The following is a 17,496-nucleotide window of genomic DNA, read 5'->3' on the forward strand; positions in this document are numbered from 1 at the left end:
ACTTTCCTGTTTGTGGAGTGTCTTTAGTTTGGATGAAGGTCCCTTGTGACAGCACTGTGTTCTGGCTGGGCCTACTGTGAGCAGAGTTTCTATGCAGATCACACAAGGAATGTTTAGCCAAATCCAGCTGGGAAAAATAAGAAGGAATTGGTTTTGCAAAGGCAGAGATGCCTTTGCAGCTGCAGGTGTAGTGAAGGTGCTGAGCTCTTGGACTTAAATACTGCCTTGAACAGGTCTTTTAGTGCAGGGCCCAGCTCAGCAGGCCAGAGGGTTGTTGTCAGAATTAAACTGTCCATACAATCTCCCAAGAACAGGCAGTGATGGATTGGGAGTGAACAAGGTTCCTGTGCCTCACCTGGCTGAGGGTTTCCAAACATGACAAAGTAAATAAGTACTTTATTTATTAAATAAATACATCCACTGTATGTGGTGGATGAACACAAGTCTGAGATGTGTTTTAGCTGTGGTTCCTGATCTTCTGGGTTTCTCCAGTAGTTCTGGAGCCATTTCTGTGCAGTTCCATGGGATGCTGCTGCCACCAGTTGTTTTGGGACTGATCCTCAGACATTTCCCTGCTGTTCCTCAGGCTGGTACAGGGAGCCCCTCAGCAATGCCAGACAAGTGTCCCCACAGCCACTTTGCTGCATTTCTCAGCTGTAAGGTGCTTGGTGAGAGGCTGTTCTACCCCCTCTTCTTCTTCCTGTTGGACCAGTGTCCCTGGATGGCTTTGAAGGTGCTCCTTCTGCTCTGGGACCTCATTCCCTCAGGTTTCCTTCCTAGAAGCGCTCCTGAAACGTCTGTTGTCATATGTGCTCAGGTTCTCGTGTCTCTCTGTCTGACCTTGTCCCTGCTGTGCCAGGTAACGTGTGAGAGCACACCTGAGTGGTCTGTACCTGCTCCCCTGCACCACCAGGAAGGTCCCTGGGGTTGAACTCTGACGTGGAAGGGGTTCAGGGTGCCCTGGGAACCAGTCACAGCCCTCCCCAAGTGTTTAAGGTAGAAATATGTGTGGTCCTGCCACATTAAAGATAAAAATGGCAGTGAACCAGGACAGGGAGGTGCTGGCTCTTCCTCCACACTGCCCTGCAAATCCTCCCTCCACCTTGATCTCATGCCATGGCGTTTGGACCCTCTCCAGCACCAGGGGAAAGGCTCCCCAGGTGTCTCCCTGGACAAACAAAAGAAGGGGTGTAAGGTCACCAGAGCCCCTTCTATGGCCACTGGAGTCCTTCCTGTGGCCACCTGCAGTGCAGACCCAGAGTGTTCCTGGGAGGCCTCCCTGCTCCAGAGCTCCAGCCAGTGCCCACCATTCCCATGTGTGCTGCACCCTCCCTCCCCACTGCAGTGCCCAGGTCCTGCCTCAGCCTCTCCCCAGGTTACTGTTTGACAGAGGAAGGCTCGGACCTGCCTCGTTTCCTGGCAGCTCGGATTTTTCCGGCTCATGAGGCAGGAGAGGGCTTGTGGCACTTTGTCTGAGGGATGGAGCAGTCACTGTCACAGTCTGTGAGGGTCAACCCACCCCAGGGGGTGTAAGGGATGTGATGGGTGGGTGTTGTGGGATTCTGCAAGACAAGGATGTGGCGGCTTTGCTTCCATGGATTTCTTTGTTACAAGTTACTATCAGTGAGGTAAATACACTAGTGATTAGTAAGGCAATCGTGTATCTACAGAATTATTAGTAGTATTATTTATATTTTTTAGCACTTATATAAATTTCATTGGAAGTATCATGGCACAGCTCAATAAACTCCCCCAGGAGTGAGGTCTGTTGATGATGGACAAAGTCTCTCTTTGGACATGGTCCATGTGGAGCCTGGGGCCAGCCTGGAGTTCCCAGGGGGTCTGAAGGACTGTGTAGGGGGAGCTCTTGGAGAGAGAGGGGCTCATTTTGGGCAATAGCCAGTTACTTCTGCATAAATCCATGAGTGCACAGAGGACACCAGCTCTTGGAGCAGCTGGGTTTTGGGGTCCCCAAGGATACCCTGGGCTCCCTGCTGTGCTTGCCAAGATTTCCATCTTACAGACTCCCAGCTGTGCCTGCTGGGTTCCCAGACTGGGAGATGTTTCTCCATCTGCATTTGAGCAGACATCCCTTCTCAGTGCTTTTCCTCATCATAACCAGGTCACCTTCACAGCTGCTGCTCCGGCAAGGGGTTGGTGGTATTCCTTGGTCCCTGCAGGAAGAGGCTTCCCTGGGTCTGGTGGTGACCCCCAGGAGCCCTACAGGTGTACCAGGCTTTGGGAACTCTCTGTGCTTGTCCCCATTCCCAGTTAACGTGTCTGAGCAGGAACTGCTCTGCTCGATGCCCTGGTCCCTGGGTGGGGGACAGCCACCGCCCCACGTGCCACCGTGGCAGCTTCCTGCCCAGGTGCTGCTGTTCTCCCCTCTTCTCCAGGGTTGTCTGGAAACGTGGCTGGAGGGGAGGGACCTCAGTGGGCACAGCGGGTGCTGCGAGTCCAGCGGTCCCTTCCACAGGCAGGCGTTGGCAGAGCTCCGCTTCCCTGAGAGGCACCGCTGCTCCCTGGGCTCCCACTGCTCCCCAGGATCCCACTGCTCCCCAGAGAGTGAGGGGCTGCACCTACCACCGACCTGCACCTGCTGAGAGGCCCCAGGTGAGAGGTGCCTGAGAATCGTGTTGGGGTCGTGCCATCCCTGTGCTGTGCCCTGCAGGGGACAGCCATGGGCAGCTGGGCAGTGGGAGCCATCCTCGCCCTGCTGGCCTCACTCATCCTCGCTGCCAACGTGCTGGTGGCCATTGTCCTCCTCTTCCTCATCCCGAAGAGCAGCAACAAGGGGCTCTGTTTTGTCCTCAATCTTGCCATTGCGGACACCAGTGTTGGCTTCACGGTCATGAGTCTGGCCATAGACGAGATTTCCCAGCCGTTTTATCCTTCCCAGAAGTTCTGCACCCTCAGAATGGCTTTTGTGATCTTCTCTTCTGCTGCCTCCATCTTGTCCCTGATCCTGGTTGCGTGCGACAGGCACCTGGCGATCCGGAAGCCTTTCCACTACGTCCAGCTGGTGACGGGCCAAAGGATCGGGATGCGCTTGGTGGGGCTCTGGCTGGTTGCTGCCACCATCGGCTTCCTCCCGGTCTTCGTCCCAGTCTTCCAGAGCTTCTCCGACTGTGGGAAGTGCTCCTTCTTCCATGTCTTCCACCCTGCCTACCTGCTCACCGTGTTCTTCATCGGCTTCTTCCCCGCGCTCTTCCTCTTTCTCTACCTCTACTGTGACATGCTGAAAATCGCCTCGGTGCACGTGCAGCACATCCAGGAGGTGGAGCAGGCCGGGCTGGCAGGGGGCTGCCCCCCGCCCCGCACTGCCAGTGACATGAAGGCCATGCGCACGGTCGCCGCGCTCATCGGGTGCTTCACCCTCTCCTGGCTGCCCTTCTGCGTCGCCAGCATCGTGCTGATGTTCTGCCCCGAGTGCTTCCCCTACAAAATCATCGAGCACTTCCTCTGGCTGCTGGGGCTGGGGAACTCCCTCCTGAACCCGCTGCTCTATTCCTACTGGCAGAGGGATGTGCGGCTCCAGCTCTCCCAGCTGGCTGCATGTGTGAAGAGGAGGGTCCTGCTCCACCTCGGCAAGGGCCGCTGTTTCCCTGGCAGAGGCCCCAAGCCTCTCCCAGCCGTGTCCTGCCCACAGCTCCAGGACTGACTCAGTAAGGAGCAGCTGTCTCCAGCTTTCCAGCTCCCCTCCTGCATTGTGACCATGAACTCAAGGCCTACCAGCTGTGAAGGAGATCCCAGAGGGGCGAGACCAATCTGGATGCTGATTCCCAGACATCCCAGACATTCCCTACCAGATTCCATCCTGCCCACTGCCCCACAACCCACAGCACAGCCAGCTCTGCACCAGCCCCAGGCACCCCAGGTTGCAGGTTTTCCCTGGAGAGCCTCCGTTGGAGCAGCCTCGTGTCTCCTGGACCAAGCCCTGCCACTCGCTCCACAGGAAAAGACCCTTCAGCCATCACTGCCCGGCTTCCCCTGCCAGACCTGACCTCCTGCCCTCCCCTCTGCCTGCAGCACCGACTCCATGGGCAATGAGACCCCGTGCCCGTGGCAGGTGGGGGCACAGCAGGGGCTCCACCCCCTCGGATTGGCCCCAGCAGTAAAGGCTGGGAGGGGTGTGAACATCCTCAAGCTCTCCTGGACCACAGGCACTCCCAGTCCCTTCCCAGACCCATCTCACACGGTCATCCCTGCTCTGGGCTGTGCCCACCAGAGGCAGAGGTGAGAGGGGTGGGTTCGGGCATGGGGGACACAGAGGGGCTTTGGCAGCAGCTGTGTCTGCGTGGGGGCTGGACTGACTCAGGGCAGGGGGCAGTCTCAGGGGTGGGGGGCAGCCCCAGGGGTGGGGGGCAGCCCCACGAGTGGGGCACAGCACAGGTTGTGCTGTTGCTGTTTGCCCAGGCTATAAAGGGAGTTAATGAGTAACTGGCTGAACAGGGAGCAGGAGGACTGGCTGCCTGGGAACCAGGGAGATCCCCTTGCAGGAGAGCTGCCCTGTCCCACCCAGGATTTGGGACTGGAAGTGTTCCTGTTTTCCTGCTCATCCCATGGGAGCACTCTGCCTGCTCTGCAGCGGTAGCCACATGGCTGTCCCTGCCAGAGGTTATAATATTTAATTGATTCTCATAAAATCATCCCATTTAATCCACATGGAAAGAAATCTTCCCTTAAAAGCTGTTTATTTGCTAAAAATGTACCCTAACCTGAAAATGAGGGTGATCTGCATGAAGTAGCCGTTGTTTCCACCTCTGCCCTTGCACCACCAGCAGACATGAAGGCTCAGGGCTGTATCCAGTTGCATCCAGAACCTGCCTTGGTCCCAAGGCTTTCCTCGTCCTAGAGGAAGAAATAAAGGTGCCTTTAAAACAAACCAAACCAAGAGGCTCTCTGTGACAACCCCCTCCACCTGGGAAGGGCCTGGGACCAGGTACCACACAGCAGCTGCTGTTCCTGGCTGTGCCAGATGGACCGAGCCTGAGGGAAGGCTGCCAGGCTCTGTGGGAGGATGTAGGTGGATCTAGCAGGTGGATCCAGCCTGATTCAGCTCTGGGGATCAACACATCATCTCCCTGCAACAGGGCTTTGCTGCCTGTTCTTGGTGACACCCGAGCTCTGTCGGCTGTTGCTTTGATCATCCTCATCCTCACCGAGCCTCTGGTACTGCCACAGTCAGTCCCTGCCTCTGTCCAATGCCTTCTCACAGCAGGTACCAGTGGGAACAGGGAAACTTTGGATGTGGGCCTCTTGCTGCTTCCCAAGCTTCTCGACTGCCCAGAGTGGGGCTGGCCTGCAGCAGTGTGTGCCCTGAGGCTCCAGGTCCGGATCAACGTGAGGAGCGGGAGTCCTGGCTGTGCAGGATCCCCCATCCAAGCAGGATCATGGCTCAGGCAGCTTCCTTGGTGCCATGGGCACAACACAGCTGCTTGGATGGGATAGGGGACATCTCCAGTACCTGAAGGGAGCTGGAGATGGACTTTGGACAAGGGCTTGGAGTGACAGGACAAGGGAGTGGAACAGGATGAGCTTTAAGGTCTCTCCCAACCCAAACCCTTCTGGGATTCTATGACACTGTGCATGGAGGACATGGTGCAGCTGGAAGCAGAGCTCCTCCTGCAGCAGAGCATCCCTTGCTGGGCATCTCGCTCTGACACTGACCTGTCTCCTCTCCCCAAGCCGGGCTGGAGGGGCGCTCGCAGGCTGGCCTAGCTGGCGCTCCATCCATAGATACAGCTCCATATCCCTCTGGGATAGCCCGGAGCAGCAGCCGTTCCTTGTGAGGCCACGCCTGCTTTCAGCCCTCGTCCCACCGCGGCTCCAGCCCGCAGCGACCGCAGAGCGCCGCGGGAACGGCTGGACCGGAGCGGGTGCTGGGAGGCCGTGGAGGGAGGAGGGATGGGGTCATCCTGTCCCGCGGGGAAACAGGGAAGAATGGAGGGCGCTCCCCCCGCTGCTGCCTTGCGCTGAATAAACGCCTTTGTGCCGGGATGGTCTCTGCTCCGCTACCGGGGGGTCGAGGCGGCTCTGCCCGAGGCCGCGGAGCAGCAGCGGCCGCGGAGGGCGGACACAGAACCGGGGCGGGGGTGGAGGAAGAAAGAGACCAGCGGACCCGGGGGGACTTGGGGGAGCGGCTGAGAGGCCGCCTGGTGCCGGTGGGATGTTCCCGGGGGCCCGGTCCCGGTGGGACGTGGACGGTGCCAGTGGGATGGTCCCGGTGGGATGTGGCTGGTGAGACGGGGCCGGTCCCAGTGGGATGGAGTTGGTCCCGGTGGGACGGTCCCGGTGGGGTGGAGCCGGTGGGATGGGGTTGGTCCCGGTGGGACGGTCCTGGTGGGGTGGGGTCGGTGAGATGGGGTTGGTCCCGGTGGGATGGTCCCGGTGGGGTGGGGCCGGTGGGACGCGGCCGCTGCCGGTGGGATGGGACCCTGTGCTGAATATGCGGAAGAACTTCACCGTGCCGGGTGACCGCGCACTGGAACAGATTGCCCAGAGAGGGTGTGGAGTCTCCCTCACTGGGGATATTCCAGAACCCTCTGGACGCAATCCCCTGCCACGTACTCTGGGACGACCCTGCTTGAGCAAAGGAGGTTGGACCAGACGACCCACTGTGATCCCTTCCAACCTGACACATTCTGGGATTCTGTGCTGCCGGTGGGATGCGGCTGGTGGGATGGGGCCGATCCCAAAGGGATGGGGCCGGTGCCGGTGTAATGGTTCCGGTGGGATAGGGCTGGTGCCGGTGGGCTGTTCGCAGGGGGCCGATCCCAGTGGGACGGTCCTGGTGGGATGTTCTGGGGGGGGCGGTCCCGGTGGGTTGTTCCGCGTGGGATGTTTCTGGGGGGCCGGTCCCAGTGGGATGTTCCCGATGGGCTGTTCCCAGGGGGAACGTCCCGGTGGGACGTTCCGGGGGAGCCGATCCAGGTGGGATGTGGCCGGTCCCCGTGGGTTGTTCCCGGTGGGTTGTTCCCGCGGGGCCGGTCCCAGTGGGCTGTTCCCGGTGGGTTGTTCCCCGTGGGTTGCTCCCGGTGGGCTGTTCCCGGTGGGTTATTCCCGGTGGGATGTTCCACGGGGGCCGGTCCCAGTGGGATGTGGCCGGTCGCGGTGGGCTGTTCCCGGTGGGCTGTTCCCCGGGTGCCGCTCCCGGTCCCGCCCCGCGCGCTCCCGGTCCCGCCCCGCGCGCTCCCGGTCCCGCCCCGCGCGCTCCCGCCCCTCCGGACGCCGCCACCGCCCCGGCGCGGTGCGCGCGCAGCGCACGGCCCCGCCCCCTGGCCCGGCGGCAGCCAATGGGGGGGCGCGCGGGGCTGTGGGCGGGGCCGCGGGCGGGGCCGCGGCGGCGGGCGGTGAGTGCGGGACCGACCGGGACCGACCGGCCGGGCCGGGCCGGGCGGTGAGTGCGGGCGGCGGGGCCGCAGCGGGGCCGCAGCGGGGCCGCAGCGGGGTCGCGCCGGCCTCCCCGTGTGCTGGAAACCCGGCGGGAGCGGCCGAGCGGCAACTCGGGCCGGGCCGCAGCGCCGCGGCCCACGGCTGGGCCCGAAGCGCTCCCCGGGTGTGCGGGGGGCCGCCCCGCCCTCCATAGGCCCCCGCAGCGGGGCTCGCTGGGCAGCACCGGCCTCCTTCGGGACGGCTCCGGTCGGGCCGCACCGGCGGGAGGGGGAGGTGGTTTATGGGGGGTCTGAACAACCTCGTGGGAGCCGTCGGGGCACCGGGGAGTCCTGCTGGGGACGCCCTCAGAGCTCCCCCAGTCTGGGTGGTGGGGAGGCTTGTTTGGAAAGGTTTGTTCCACGTGGGAAGTCTTGTTTGGGTTCAGCGGTGGTTAAAGTCACATCAGAAAGGGTGGGTAGTGCCCAGGGAAGGGAACGGAGCTGGGAAGGGGCTGGAACAGCAGGAGCAGCCGAGGGAGCTGGGGGTGCTCAGCCTGGAGAAAAGGAGGCTCAGGGGGGACCTTCTGGCTCTGCAACTCCCTGATCGGAGGGGGGAACCAGGGGAGGGTCAGGTTCTTGTGCCATGTGTTTCCTCAGGATGAGAGAAAAAGGCCTCAAGTTGTGCCAGGGCAGGTTCATATTAGGTATTAGAAGTAATTATTTCACTGTCGGAGTGGTCAGGCCTTGGAATGAGTTGTCCAGGGAGGCGGTGGAGTCACCATCTCTGGGAGTGTTCAGGAGGTGTCTGGATATGGCACTTGGGGATGTGGTTTAGCGGTGATTGTTTTGGTGCTGGGGTGATGGTGGGACTGGGTGATCTCGAAGGTCTCTTCCAACCTTGGTGATGCCCCAAGAGCGGGTGGTTTGCAAAAGGCAGGGGGTGAAGGTGGCAGCAGCCTCACACCAGGGAGTACCTGGCTGTGCTCTCTCTTTCCTAAGCTTCTGAGGCTCAGCTGTGCCCACACGTGTAGCTGGGCTGTGCTGGATCTGTGGTGCCGCAGCAGACGGTCCGTGGGCAGCACGGTGAGGTTTGGGGACACTCATGCCAGTACCCACAGCTGCCGTGGGCTGCAGCTCTCCCACAGCCCTGCTCCGTAAAGATCCCTTGACTGTAACTCATCTATACGTGTATTTGGTTCCTTAAGCGTTTATGTCAAGCTTCTTTATGTTTATGTGCTTCTTACTGTCTTATTTTCCTCCTGTTTTTGTCCTGTGTGTGAGGTCTGGCTGTTACTAGCAGTGTATATCCAGGTCATGCTGCATACAGATGTTTTTCTTCTTTAGTGCCACGTGTTCGTTACACAAACGTTAATCCTTGGGTAAGCTCCTCATTAGTCTGCACAATTCCTACCTCCCCTGTAGCAACAATAATTAGCCATTGCATATTTCTGTATTTTCCTGCAGAATATTGCAGCAGAGCTGTGAGATGGTGGGGAAAGCTCTGGGGCAACCTGGGATGGGAGTTTGTCCCTCTGACTTGTGTTCCTGCTCACTCCAGCCTTACTCTTCCCTGTGCTGGGAGCCCAGGGGTTGGTTTCTCTTGTTTCTTCATGGTTTATTTGAGGGATTTTGTGCCACGTAATTAAAAGGCCCCTGGAGCTGAGTTGTTGAAAGCTGTGTGGGAGCCGGGGTAAGGTCAGGTTTCTGCATTGAAGGTCATGTTTTTGGTGCGGGCGACTTGAGCTCGTAGCAGGGACGGGGTTCAATCGCCGAGTCATTGCAAAGATCAGGTGTTGCTAGCGAGGTATTCCCTGCACCTTCCAAAGATGGCGTGAGATTTCTCCCCTAATCCCCAGTTTTTCTGCTGACATTATTCCAGATCCATCGTGTCTGTCCCGTCCAGCTGCTCCGCTCTCGGCCAGCGGCTCCTCACGCTGGTGCTGCCCCTCTGTGAGGTCCTCTCGCCCCTCAGTCCAGATTTTTGCACTGGCATTTTCTGATGATCCCAATTGCTGGCTCTGCTGGAGTTTTCTTTGTGTCTTCCCTCTCTTTTTCTCCCTCTTTTTTTTCTTCTTCCTCGTTTTTTTCTTCCCCAATAGTGCAGTTAGTCCTTTGCCCAACAGTTTTCTTCTCCTAACCTCTCAAAAAGATAGTTCTGAAAATATGAGCTGTTGAGCCTTGTTCTGAGGTGGCAGGTGTTGGTTATTGCTCTCCAGGGGTGGTGGGGGAGGCTGGCAGGGTGGGGAGGGATGGGACGGACAAGCTGCCTGTCCCCCCTGAGCCTGGAACATCCTGCTCTGAACCTCATGGAACACAAGCTGCTCACCCCCTGAAAAATCCCAATATTAGAAATCCTAGACATGTGTGCAGAGGGAAGGTGGTTTGGCAGAGCCATCCTGAAAACATTCCATGGGATATTTAATAATGTTGGGTGATGGGGCTGACAGAGGTCCCACTGTTGGGCAGCACCGAGGGCTGTGCTGGTGACACACATGTGTGCACACACACACTGGTAAGGAATTTTTTCCTTTGTTTGGGGTTACAGTGCTGAGTAAACGGCACAGCTCAGACAGGACTTGATCAAATCTCCCTGGTTTTGCTGCTGTGGACGTGTTTTTGTGAAAACCCTGCAGGTTGGTGTCACTGACTGGTGTCACTGACCACGGCATTCTCAGGGGCAAAGGAGAAAGGGGCTCTTTGTGCCTTTTTTTTTTTTCCTTTAATAGTTTCCTGCTAGAATAATTAGCTCGTCTGAAGCTAATATATTTCTTCTAAACACAAGCTTCCAGAACCGAGGAAAGCGAGCAGTGTGCCTCTTACTGTCAAGGATTACCAGGAATTAATCTTTCAGTGCAAAGGCCACTAATCTCGGGCATGCAAACAGGGTTTATTTAGCTGCGTGCCAGCGCTTAGAGCAGTGATGTATGAAATCCCTGGCAAATTCAGATGCTCTTGTTGCTAATCGCCTGCCCACCTGCTCACCCAGCTCCGTCCCCTGCATCCCGGAATCTGCCTATGGGTGTCAGTCACTGGAGATGGATGGTGACACGTGGAGCTGCTGGTTGCCAGCCTGGGCTCTCCTGTGCTGCCCGGCCCGCCCTGGGGCAGCTTTGCTGTCAGTGAGTCCCAGCTTTCCCGTTGTGCTGGGAGCTGCCTGGGAGCTCAGCCTGGCACTCGGATTTTTAAGCAAATAACCAAGCTGGGAGCAGTGGGAGAACTGGCTGAACTACTGACATATGATGAGCATCTTGCCATGTTCCTGGTGCAGTACACAGGTAACACCTGGGGGGTTGTGGGATTCTCTGAATGTGCTGCCGTGTCGGATTTTCTGGAGTTGCCAGAGGTAACTATCGGAATTCTGCTGCTCTCATCAGTGTGCCTGGCCAGCCCCTGGGTCAGATTGGTGATTGTGAAGCTCTAACAGTGGTATCTAATCCAGGAGTGCAGTAGAGAAACATGCAGTAGTTTTTGAATGTGGGAACCAGTCTCTGAAAGGAAACGGTTGGGGTTAAAATGTAACTTCGAAGCCTTGGTGTCTCTCTGCCTTCCCTGCTGGTCTCTTTTCTCTGTGTTCTAATTGATTGCTGCAGGTGTACTTTGGTGTCTGCTAAAGTGCATTTCTTGAGGACTTAAAACTAGCATGTGTAATCACGTGGCACAGTGTATCCCAGAATCCAGTTTATTCCTAAAAGCACAGGGACCCTGCTAAGGCTGAGCACTGCTTATTTCCTACGTTTGCCAATGTTGGCAAAAGGTAAATCCGTATTTATAGTAAAGCCTGTGTCAGCCCATTTCTGGAGTTCCCCTGATGCTGGGTAAGAGAAGTTTGGTAAGTGTTCAGAGGAGTCTGGGGGACCCCAAAATGTCACCTGAGGGGTTCAGGGGGACCTGGGGTACCCGAGAAAGTGAGTTGAGGAGGTCAGAGGAACCCAGGGGTGCCCAAAATGGAACCCAAAGGAGTTCACAGGTTTTCATGGCATCCCAAAAGTGACCTGAGGAGGTTGGAGGACTCCAGGGAACCTGAGGGGTTCAGAGGAGCCCAGGGTACCCTAAAATGTCACCTGAAGGGTTCAGCGGAACCTGGGGCACCCCAAAACATGACCCAAAGTAGTTCATAAGGTTCCAGGACACCCCAAAATATGACCATACAAGCACCAACCTGCATGGACTTTTTAAGTGTTATCACTGAAATGCTTTTAGGTGTGTGACAGTGTCAGAGTACCTGTTAACAGTTTTAATTTGAGTTTTGGGGCAGGGGTTTTATGTTCCTGCTGCTTATTAACTAGTTGGATGTCAGGAAAATGGTTCCAGTGCCTGATCAGGGTGAGGCTGCTGCTGGAGTGTGTGGTTCCAGAGCAGTGCCAGGCTTGTGGCAGAGCTGCTGTCACCACTTAACTGAATGTTCCTGAACCCAGCTGGGGAGATTTTGCCCAAATCCCGAGGTGGCAGCCCCAGTGGTTGCTGTGTTCCTGTGCAGGCACAGTAGGTCTGCGTGGGAGCAGCACAATCCCTTGTTTGGGTTGAGATTTCCAGTGTGTTTGGCTCTTGATAATGGGAGTGATCTTAAACCAGGCTTTTCAGTTCACCTCAGGGATTGTTTTGTGTTTCTTCTTCCCCTGGTAATTAAGGCAAATGGCCAAGCTCTGTTTGCAGGGTTGGAAAACCAAGTCCTGTCCCGGGTCTGGCATGGGACCCAGTGAAGATGGATACTTCCCTTGATTTATGCCTGGAACATTGAGATCTTCCCTGTCTCTCCAGCCCCTTTCTGAGCGTGTGCTGTGAAAGCTGCAGCCATATATAGCCCCAGCATGGACCTGGATTGATCCCAATGGAATGGGGGGGCCGTGCATTGTTAATGCTGTTTAGGCCAGCAGGAAGCTGCAGCCTCTCTTCCCATAAAACACACCTCAGCACCTACTTCCAGAGAAGGAAGACCACCCACAGCAACCTGCTGTGCTGTGGGAGAGGCCTTGCTCAGAGTCACCTTCTGCTCATCTTTAAGCATCTCTCCTTTTTTTTTTTCCCCTCCCTGATCCGTTTTTTTCTAGTGAGGAATCTTCTAGCCCAAGTTTTTTATTTTTAAAGGTTTAGTCACTGCATTATGGCAGTGCCTGATGGCTCACTCCTGAAAATTGACTCTTCTGAAAATCCCTGGAGATACGTAAGGGGAGTGCTTGGAGGTGAAGGGCACACTGGCACCTGTGCCACGTATGGCTCTGGAAATGCTAACACTGGTCTGACACTTGCTGGAAACCCAGATTTTCTCCTTACCCCTTAACTGCTGCATAGCAAATGCAGAAGTCTGCTGATTTTGGCCTTTCCAGGCTGGCTTGCTACAGGAAAACTGAGCAGACCCCCGTGGCTTGCTCCAGTGCTGGTCCCTTCCCTCCTGAGCAGAGCAACTTGGAATGGCCAAGGACACTTTGTTCTGGTTGCACAAAAGACAGAGAGGTGCTTGTGTTTGTGCCTCACGGTTGTAGTGGCTGAGCCTGTCAGCTTTTACTCTGCTCTGTGCCCAGGAGAGAGGATTTTCTGCAGCTTCAGCTTTCTTCTGAGCACATTCTCTGTATCCAGCATTTGGAGCTCCGATTCTTGGCTGAGATGACAGGGGAGAGGTAGTCAGACCTGAAGGTGCCTGCTGTGCGTGGCATTTATCACATGTAGGATGGAAAATCTGACGTAATGAAGGGTTTCTTACTTCAAAGAGTGTTGGGAATCTTCTCTCTGGCTTGGTTTAACTCTCAGAGCAAACTCTGTGCTGCAAGGGAGTGCCAAGCATGGTCCCTGCTGGAAGTAGGTCTTGGGATCCCAGAAGTCCTTGTTGGAGGAGCTACCAGGATCTCTTTGATTGGGACCAAGAGTGACTGCATTCTCTCCAGTGCTGTTTGTAGACAGCACTGCCCACAAAATATATTCACTGTGAAGGAGCTGCTCAGTTTCCAGCCTGTGCCTCCAAAGGAAAATACGCTGTGGTTCGTGATCTCATCAGCTTCCATTTTCTGTGACTTCTCAGTATTTGGCTTGTGGGATTCTAGTTGGAGGCTGTATTAGGACAGTAGTGGGCTTGTCTTCCAGTGCCCTGGTACCATGTGAAGTTGTAAACGTAGAGCTTTAAAGTCCTGTTAAACCCCAGAAAGTCCTGTTTCCACCTTTGGAAGAGTTTTAGGCACTTTGGAACAGGGTATTGAAGAAGCAAGGCAGCTTTAAACCACTTCTTGTGTGGAGAAATAATTGGCTTGGAAGGAAAAAAAACACGTGTAAGTGGGAATGAAGTTTCACAGCAAGTGCAAACATGGTGCAAATGTTCCTTCTTTCCTCGTGCAGTGTGGTAAGGTTTTTGGACACCTTGAGTTTCATTTGAAGCAATCACATTTTCTCTCTTTAAGTCTTGTGTCCTAATGCAGAGAATCACAGGAAGGAATTGTTGGCCTGTGAGATATCAGTTGGATAAAAGGCTCTAGGAAAGCCAGTTCTAGAAATCTGGGAGCAATATAATAATTTTTGGTCTTGTTCGTACTCTTGTGCCCTCACTGGGCTGGTGTGGCTGGCTTTGGATTGCTCTGGGAGACACAACTGAGGTTCAAAACAACCCCAAATCCTCCTGTGGGAGCACATGAGGGGTTTGACTCTGACCTCCTTGCTCCTCTTGTTGTGGGCTTTCCATGAGGATGAACCAAGCTGTGACTGAGGAGACTGAACCTGGGTCTGGTGCCTTGGTCCCACTGTGCAGTCACCTCTGAGCATTAACCTGACACCCCAAATTCGTCCCAGCACAAAAAATGTTGCTGCATTCACGTCTGGGGGTCATGTGCTGCCTCTGTGAGCGAACATATCCGATTGCATCTGATGGAGAGCCCATCAATTATAGATTTTTTGGAAGAGGGATGTTCACGAAGTGGCTGGAGCAAACCTTTGGTCTGTTCTCCCAGGAGTGTCTCGGGTTGTCTTTGTGATGCTTTGGCTGGTTGTGCCCACATCTCTCAGTTGTCTCAGTGGTGCCCAGTGGAAGGTCAAAGGGCACATCAAAATACAGGAAACTCAACTAAACCTGAGAAAACTTGTGGGGCCTGTTTTGGGGGGGCCTGTTTTGGGGGGGCCTGTTTTGGGGGGGCCTGTTTTGGGGGGGCCTGTTTTGGGGGGGCCTGTTTTGGGGGGGCCTGTTTTGGAGGTGTGTTCCAAGCGGTGCTGTTGGTTCTGGGGCACACGCTGAGCTCCCGTGCCAGCCCTGCAACCTCATCTGGCTGCAGGGCAGGTCTGACAAGTTCTGGGGCGCTGGGGAAGCTGGAGGTGAGGATAAGCTGAGGGGCTGATTTGGGATCTCCTTACTCAGTCTCTTCCTAGTGACATACAATGCCTGGAGGAACTGTGCTGCTTAACCTGCTGCTGCTCATCACCCCAAATTGAGCACGACTGGGAGCTTTGGGACAGGTCTATCCAGTCACAAAGCCAGCAGTGGTGTTCCTTTGGGACAGGTCTGTCCAGTCACAAAGCCAGCAGTGGTGTTCTCCTGCCTCTTCAAGAGTGTTTTACTCACAGTTGCACCAGCCTCCCCTTCCCCTTTGCTCCTCACCAGCTGCTTAAACAAGTTGTGACTAGGCTGATCTTTTGGTGCAGGAGATAACCTGGAGGAGAATTCCTCAGGAGTGCTTTTGATTACTGGCTGCCTTCCTGGGCTTTTCAGAGGGCTTGATGAATTCTGGGAATGTCCCTTTCTTTTATTTTTAAATTGTTCTTCTGGTTCCTGCTTTTGAGGCTGAGTGTTTACAGGTAGAAATGACTCAAGAGGAGAAACAAGTACTTATTAATTACTGCTCAGTTCTCCATCACCGTGGTCTCCTCTCTTCATTTTAATGATCTCCTCTTGTGAATCCATATGCTGAAGGCAGGAGACGTGCTGGCTCACAGCATGGGGAGGGAGTGGGCAGTCAGAGCTGCTGCTGAAGGCTCACAAGCATTTGTAGGGCTGCTTCTGCTCCTTCCTATATGTCAGATTGGAATTGGAGCCTTCTGTGAGCAGTTGGGACACACTAATCCAGCAGAACATTATCCATTTCCCAGGAGCTGCATTAATTTCTGCCCTGGGCTTGAGCTGAGTCTGATCATGGAAGGTCTCTGGGGCTGGCATGGGTGCATGGGGCGTGTGGGCCTCCTGCTCTGGCATGAGCTGGGCACTCAGTTTGGGCACTTTCTTAGGCTTGACTCATGCCCTGACTGACAGGGTGAGTGCTGGCTGTGCAGCGTGAGAGCTTCCTCAGTGTTTGTCCTGTTCCAAAGGAATCTGGTTGGGGTTTTTTTTTCCAAAAAACAACAATAAAAATCCTTTTGCCAAGAACACAAGGATTTTTTCACTCCTTGTTACCTGCTGGAGCCAGCTGCCTCCCTCCCAGCACAGCCATTGGAACCTGTGCAGCATCCAAGTGGTCCTCCTGCACCACAGGGCGTAATCAAGCATCCTAGCTCAAACTGGGGATGGAAATCGTAGGGATAAGTGGCTGCCTGTGCTTCCCAGTGGGTTGGGAAGCAATGGGTGAGCAGTGTCCATTGGCATTCAGGTGCTGGTCAGTGCCAAGTGTCTCCTGTCAGAGCAGGGTGTCTGTCCATCCTGGTGACACCAGTGTCCAGCTGTATCACTGCTTGTCCACGTCGTTCCCTACTCCCACGTGTGGGAAAACTCTTGTTCAAGCTTAATGTTGCCTTTTCCATCACCTGGATAATAATGGAGGCAAACCTTACACTTACTCCTTTTCCTTTCTCCTTATGTCTTCCCTGCGTACGGCCTGTCTATTTTTAACCTGGGGCCTCCAGATTTGTTTTCCTGAGCCCTCATGACCTCTGTGATATTTTGACTTTGGAATATTTAAGACACAGCATTGTAGGCATCCTGCATAGCCAGGCGTGACTATTGTTGTTGCCAGCTGAATAGTCGTTATTTTTTTTGGCTGCTTCTGGCGTTCTCACCTTTCAGTGGCTCGGAGAGGAGCCCTCCAGGCTCCCTGTGTCCACTTGGCTATTTACAGCCGCTCCCAGCAGCCACGTTTATTAAGTTCTTGGAAGTGGAATCCTCTGGAATAGAAATCACAACAGTGCAGAGTGTCTGGAGGAAGGTTTGGTACAAATGCCTCGGCCCAGCGGTGCGTTGGGACGGGATAATTGTCATCTTCGGTGCTCTGGTAGTTCTGCTGATTCCCCTTGGAATTGTGGTTATTTTTCTTGCTTTATATGGATCTAGATTTTCTTGCTTTATATGGGTCTGGATTTGTTAGGTTTTTGTATTTTTTTCTTTTTTTTTCATTGTCTGTTCAGAGTGAGTTCACTGAGAAAAAAATAAATCAAACCGAATATTTTAATGCTCCTTCGGTCTTGCATCCCTGCAAGTGCTGATTGTGACAGAAGGTGGAGTGAGGAACTGGGTGCTCAGTTCAGAGCACTGGACCCCTCTCTTGAGCCTGGAGAAAAGGAGGCTCAGGGGTGACCTTCTCACTCTCTACATCTCCCTGACAGGAGGGTGGAGCCAGATGGGGATCAGGCTCTGCTCCCAGGGAACAAGGGACAAAAGGAAACAGCCTGAAGCTGTGCTAGAGGAGGTATAGATTGGATATTAGGGAAAATTTCTTTACAGAAGGACTTGTCAAGCCCTGGCACAGGCTGCCTAGGACAGTGGTAGAGTCACCATCCCTGGAAGTGTTCAAAAAACATGTGGATGTGGCACTTGAGGACATGGTTTAGTGCTGAACATGGTGGTGGTGCTGGTTGACAGTTGGACTCTGTGATCTTAAAGATCTTGTCCAACCATAGCAATTCTGTGATTCTCAAACTCGCTGTGATTAACTGCACACTGGAAGCTTTAAGTTTGGAGACTCCGTTAATTTGGACTTGTTTACAAAGCACTTGTGTCTTGTTACCTGTAGTTTAAGAAACAGAGCATTTTAGAGAGGTGGGAATGTGTTCTTCTGGCACGTAAATGCCATTAATTGTCCATCACCTGCAGTCTGCCCACCACACATCTGTGGGTGGATCATCCAATAGCTGCTTCAGACTCACTCTGAAGTGGGTGTAATTCCTTGCATTAGGGAATACACTGGAAGCTGCAAACCATATTTTTCTTCAGTCCTCTTTAGTTCAA

The 17,496-nt window shown here is 54.8% G+C and overlaps 2 protein-coding genes across 8 annotated transcripts in view; both read left to right on the forward strand.

Moving 5' to 3' along the window:
• Positions 1 to 2,618: 2,618 nt before the first annotated feature.
• Positions 2,619 to 3,661, forward strand: GPR119 (G protein-coupled receptor 119). Its single transcript, XM_051791485.1, has one exon. It carries the CDS (start codon positions 2,681 to 2,683, stop codon positions 3,659 to 3,661), a length of 981 nt encoding a protein of 326 aa, XP_051647445.1. The 5' UTR covers positions 2,619 to 2,680.
• A 2,919-nt stretch (positions 3,662 to 6,580) lies between these two features.
• The window catches only part of ENOX2 (ecto-NOX disulfide-thiol exchanger 2), a 28,808-nt gene continuing 17,892 nt past the window's right edge, over positions 6,581 to 17,496 (forward strand). For 2 of the 7 annotated variants that reach the window (XM_051790784.1, XM_051790790.1), the window contains exon 1: positions 6,581 to 6,599. Coding sequence is in view for 2 of the 7 variants with exons in the window: in XM_051790799.1 (XP_051646759.1) it covers positions 10,627 to 10,648 (22 nt within the window). In the remaining 5 variants the exon portion in view is untranslated. Of the gene's footprint in view, positions 6,600 to 7,336; positions 7,400 to 10,473; positions 10,649 to 17,496 lie in introns of those variants that run through there. The other 5 variants (XM_051790799.1, XM_051790808.1, XM_051790833.1 and 2 more) reach the window with 4 other exon arrangements.

This window comes from Manacus candei, unplaced genomic scaffold (genome assembly GCF_025592945.1).
Source record: "Manacus candei isolate 608988 ecotype Guabito, Panama unplaced genomic scaffold, ASM2559294v1 h1tg000003l, whole genome shotgun sequence".
Classification (NCBI taxonomy): domain Eukaryota; kingdom Metazoa; phylum Chordata; class Aves; order Passeriformes; family Pipridae; genus Manacus; species Manacus candei.

Excerpts from the sequence above, each read along its gene's own strand:
- GPR119 (XM_051791485.1), top strand. The coding sequence starts at position 2,681 with ATGGGCAGCTGGGCAGTGGGAGCCATCCTCGCCCTGCTGGCCTCACTC.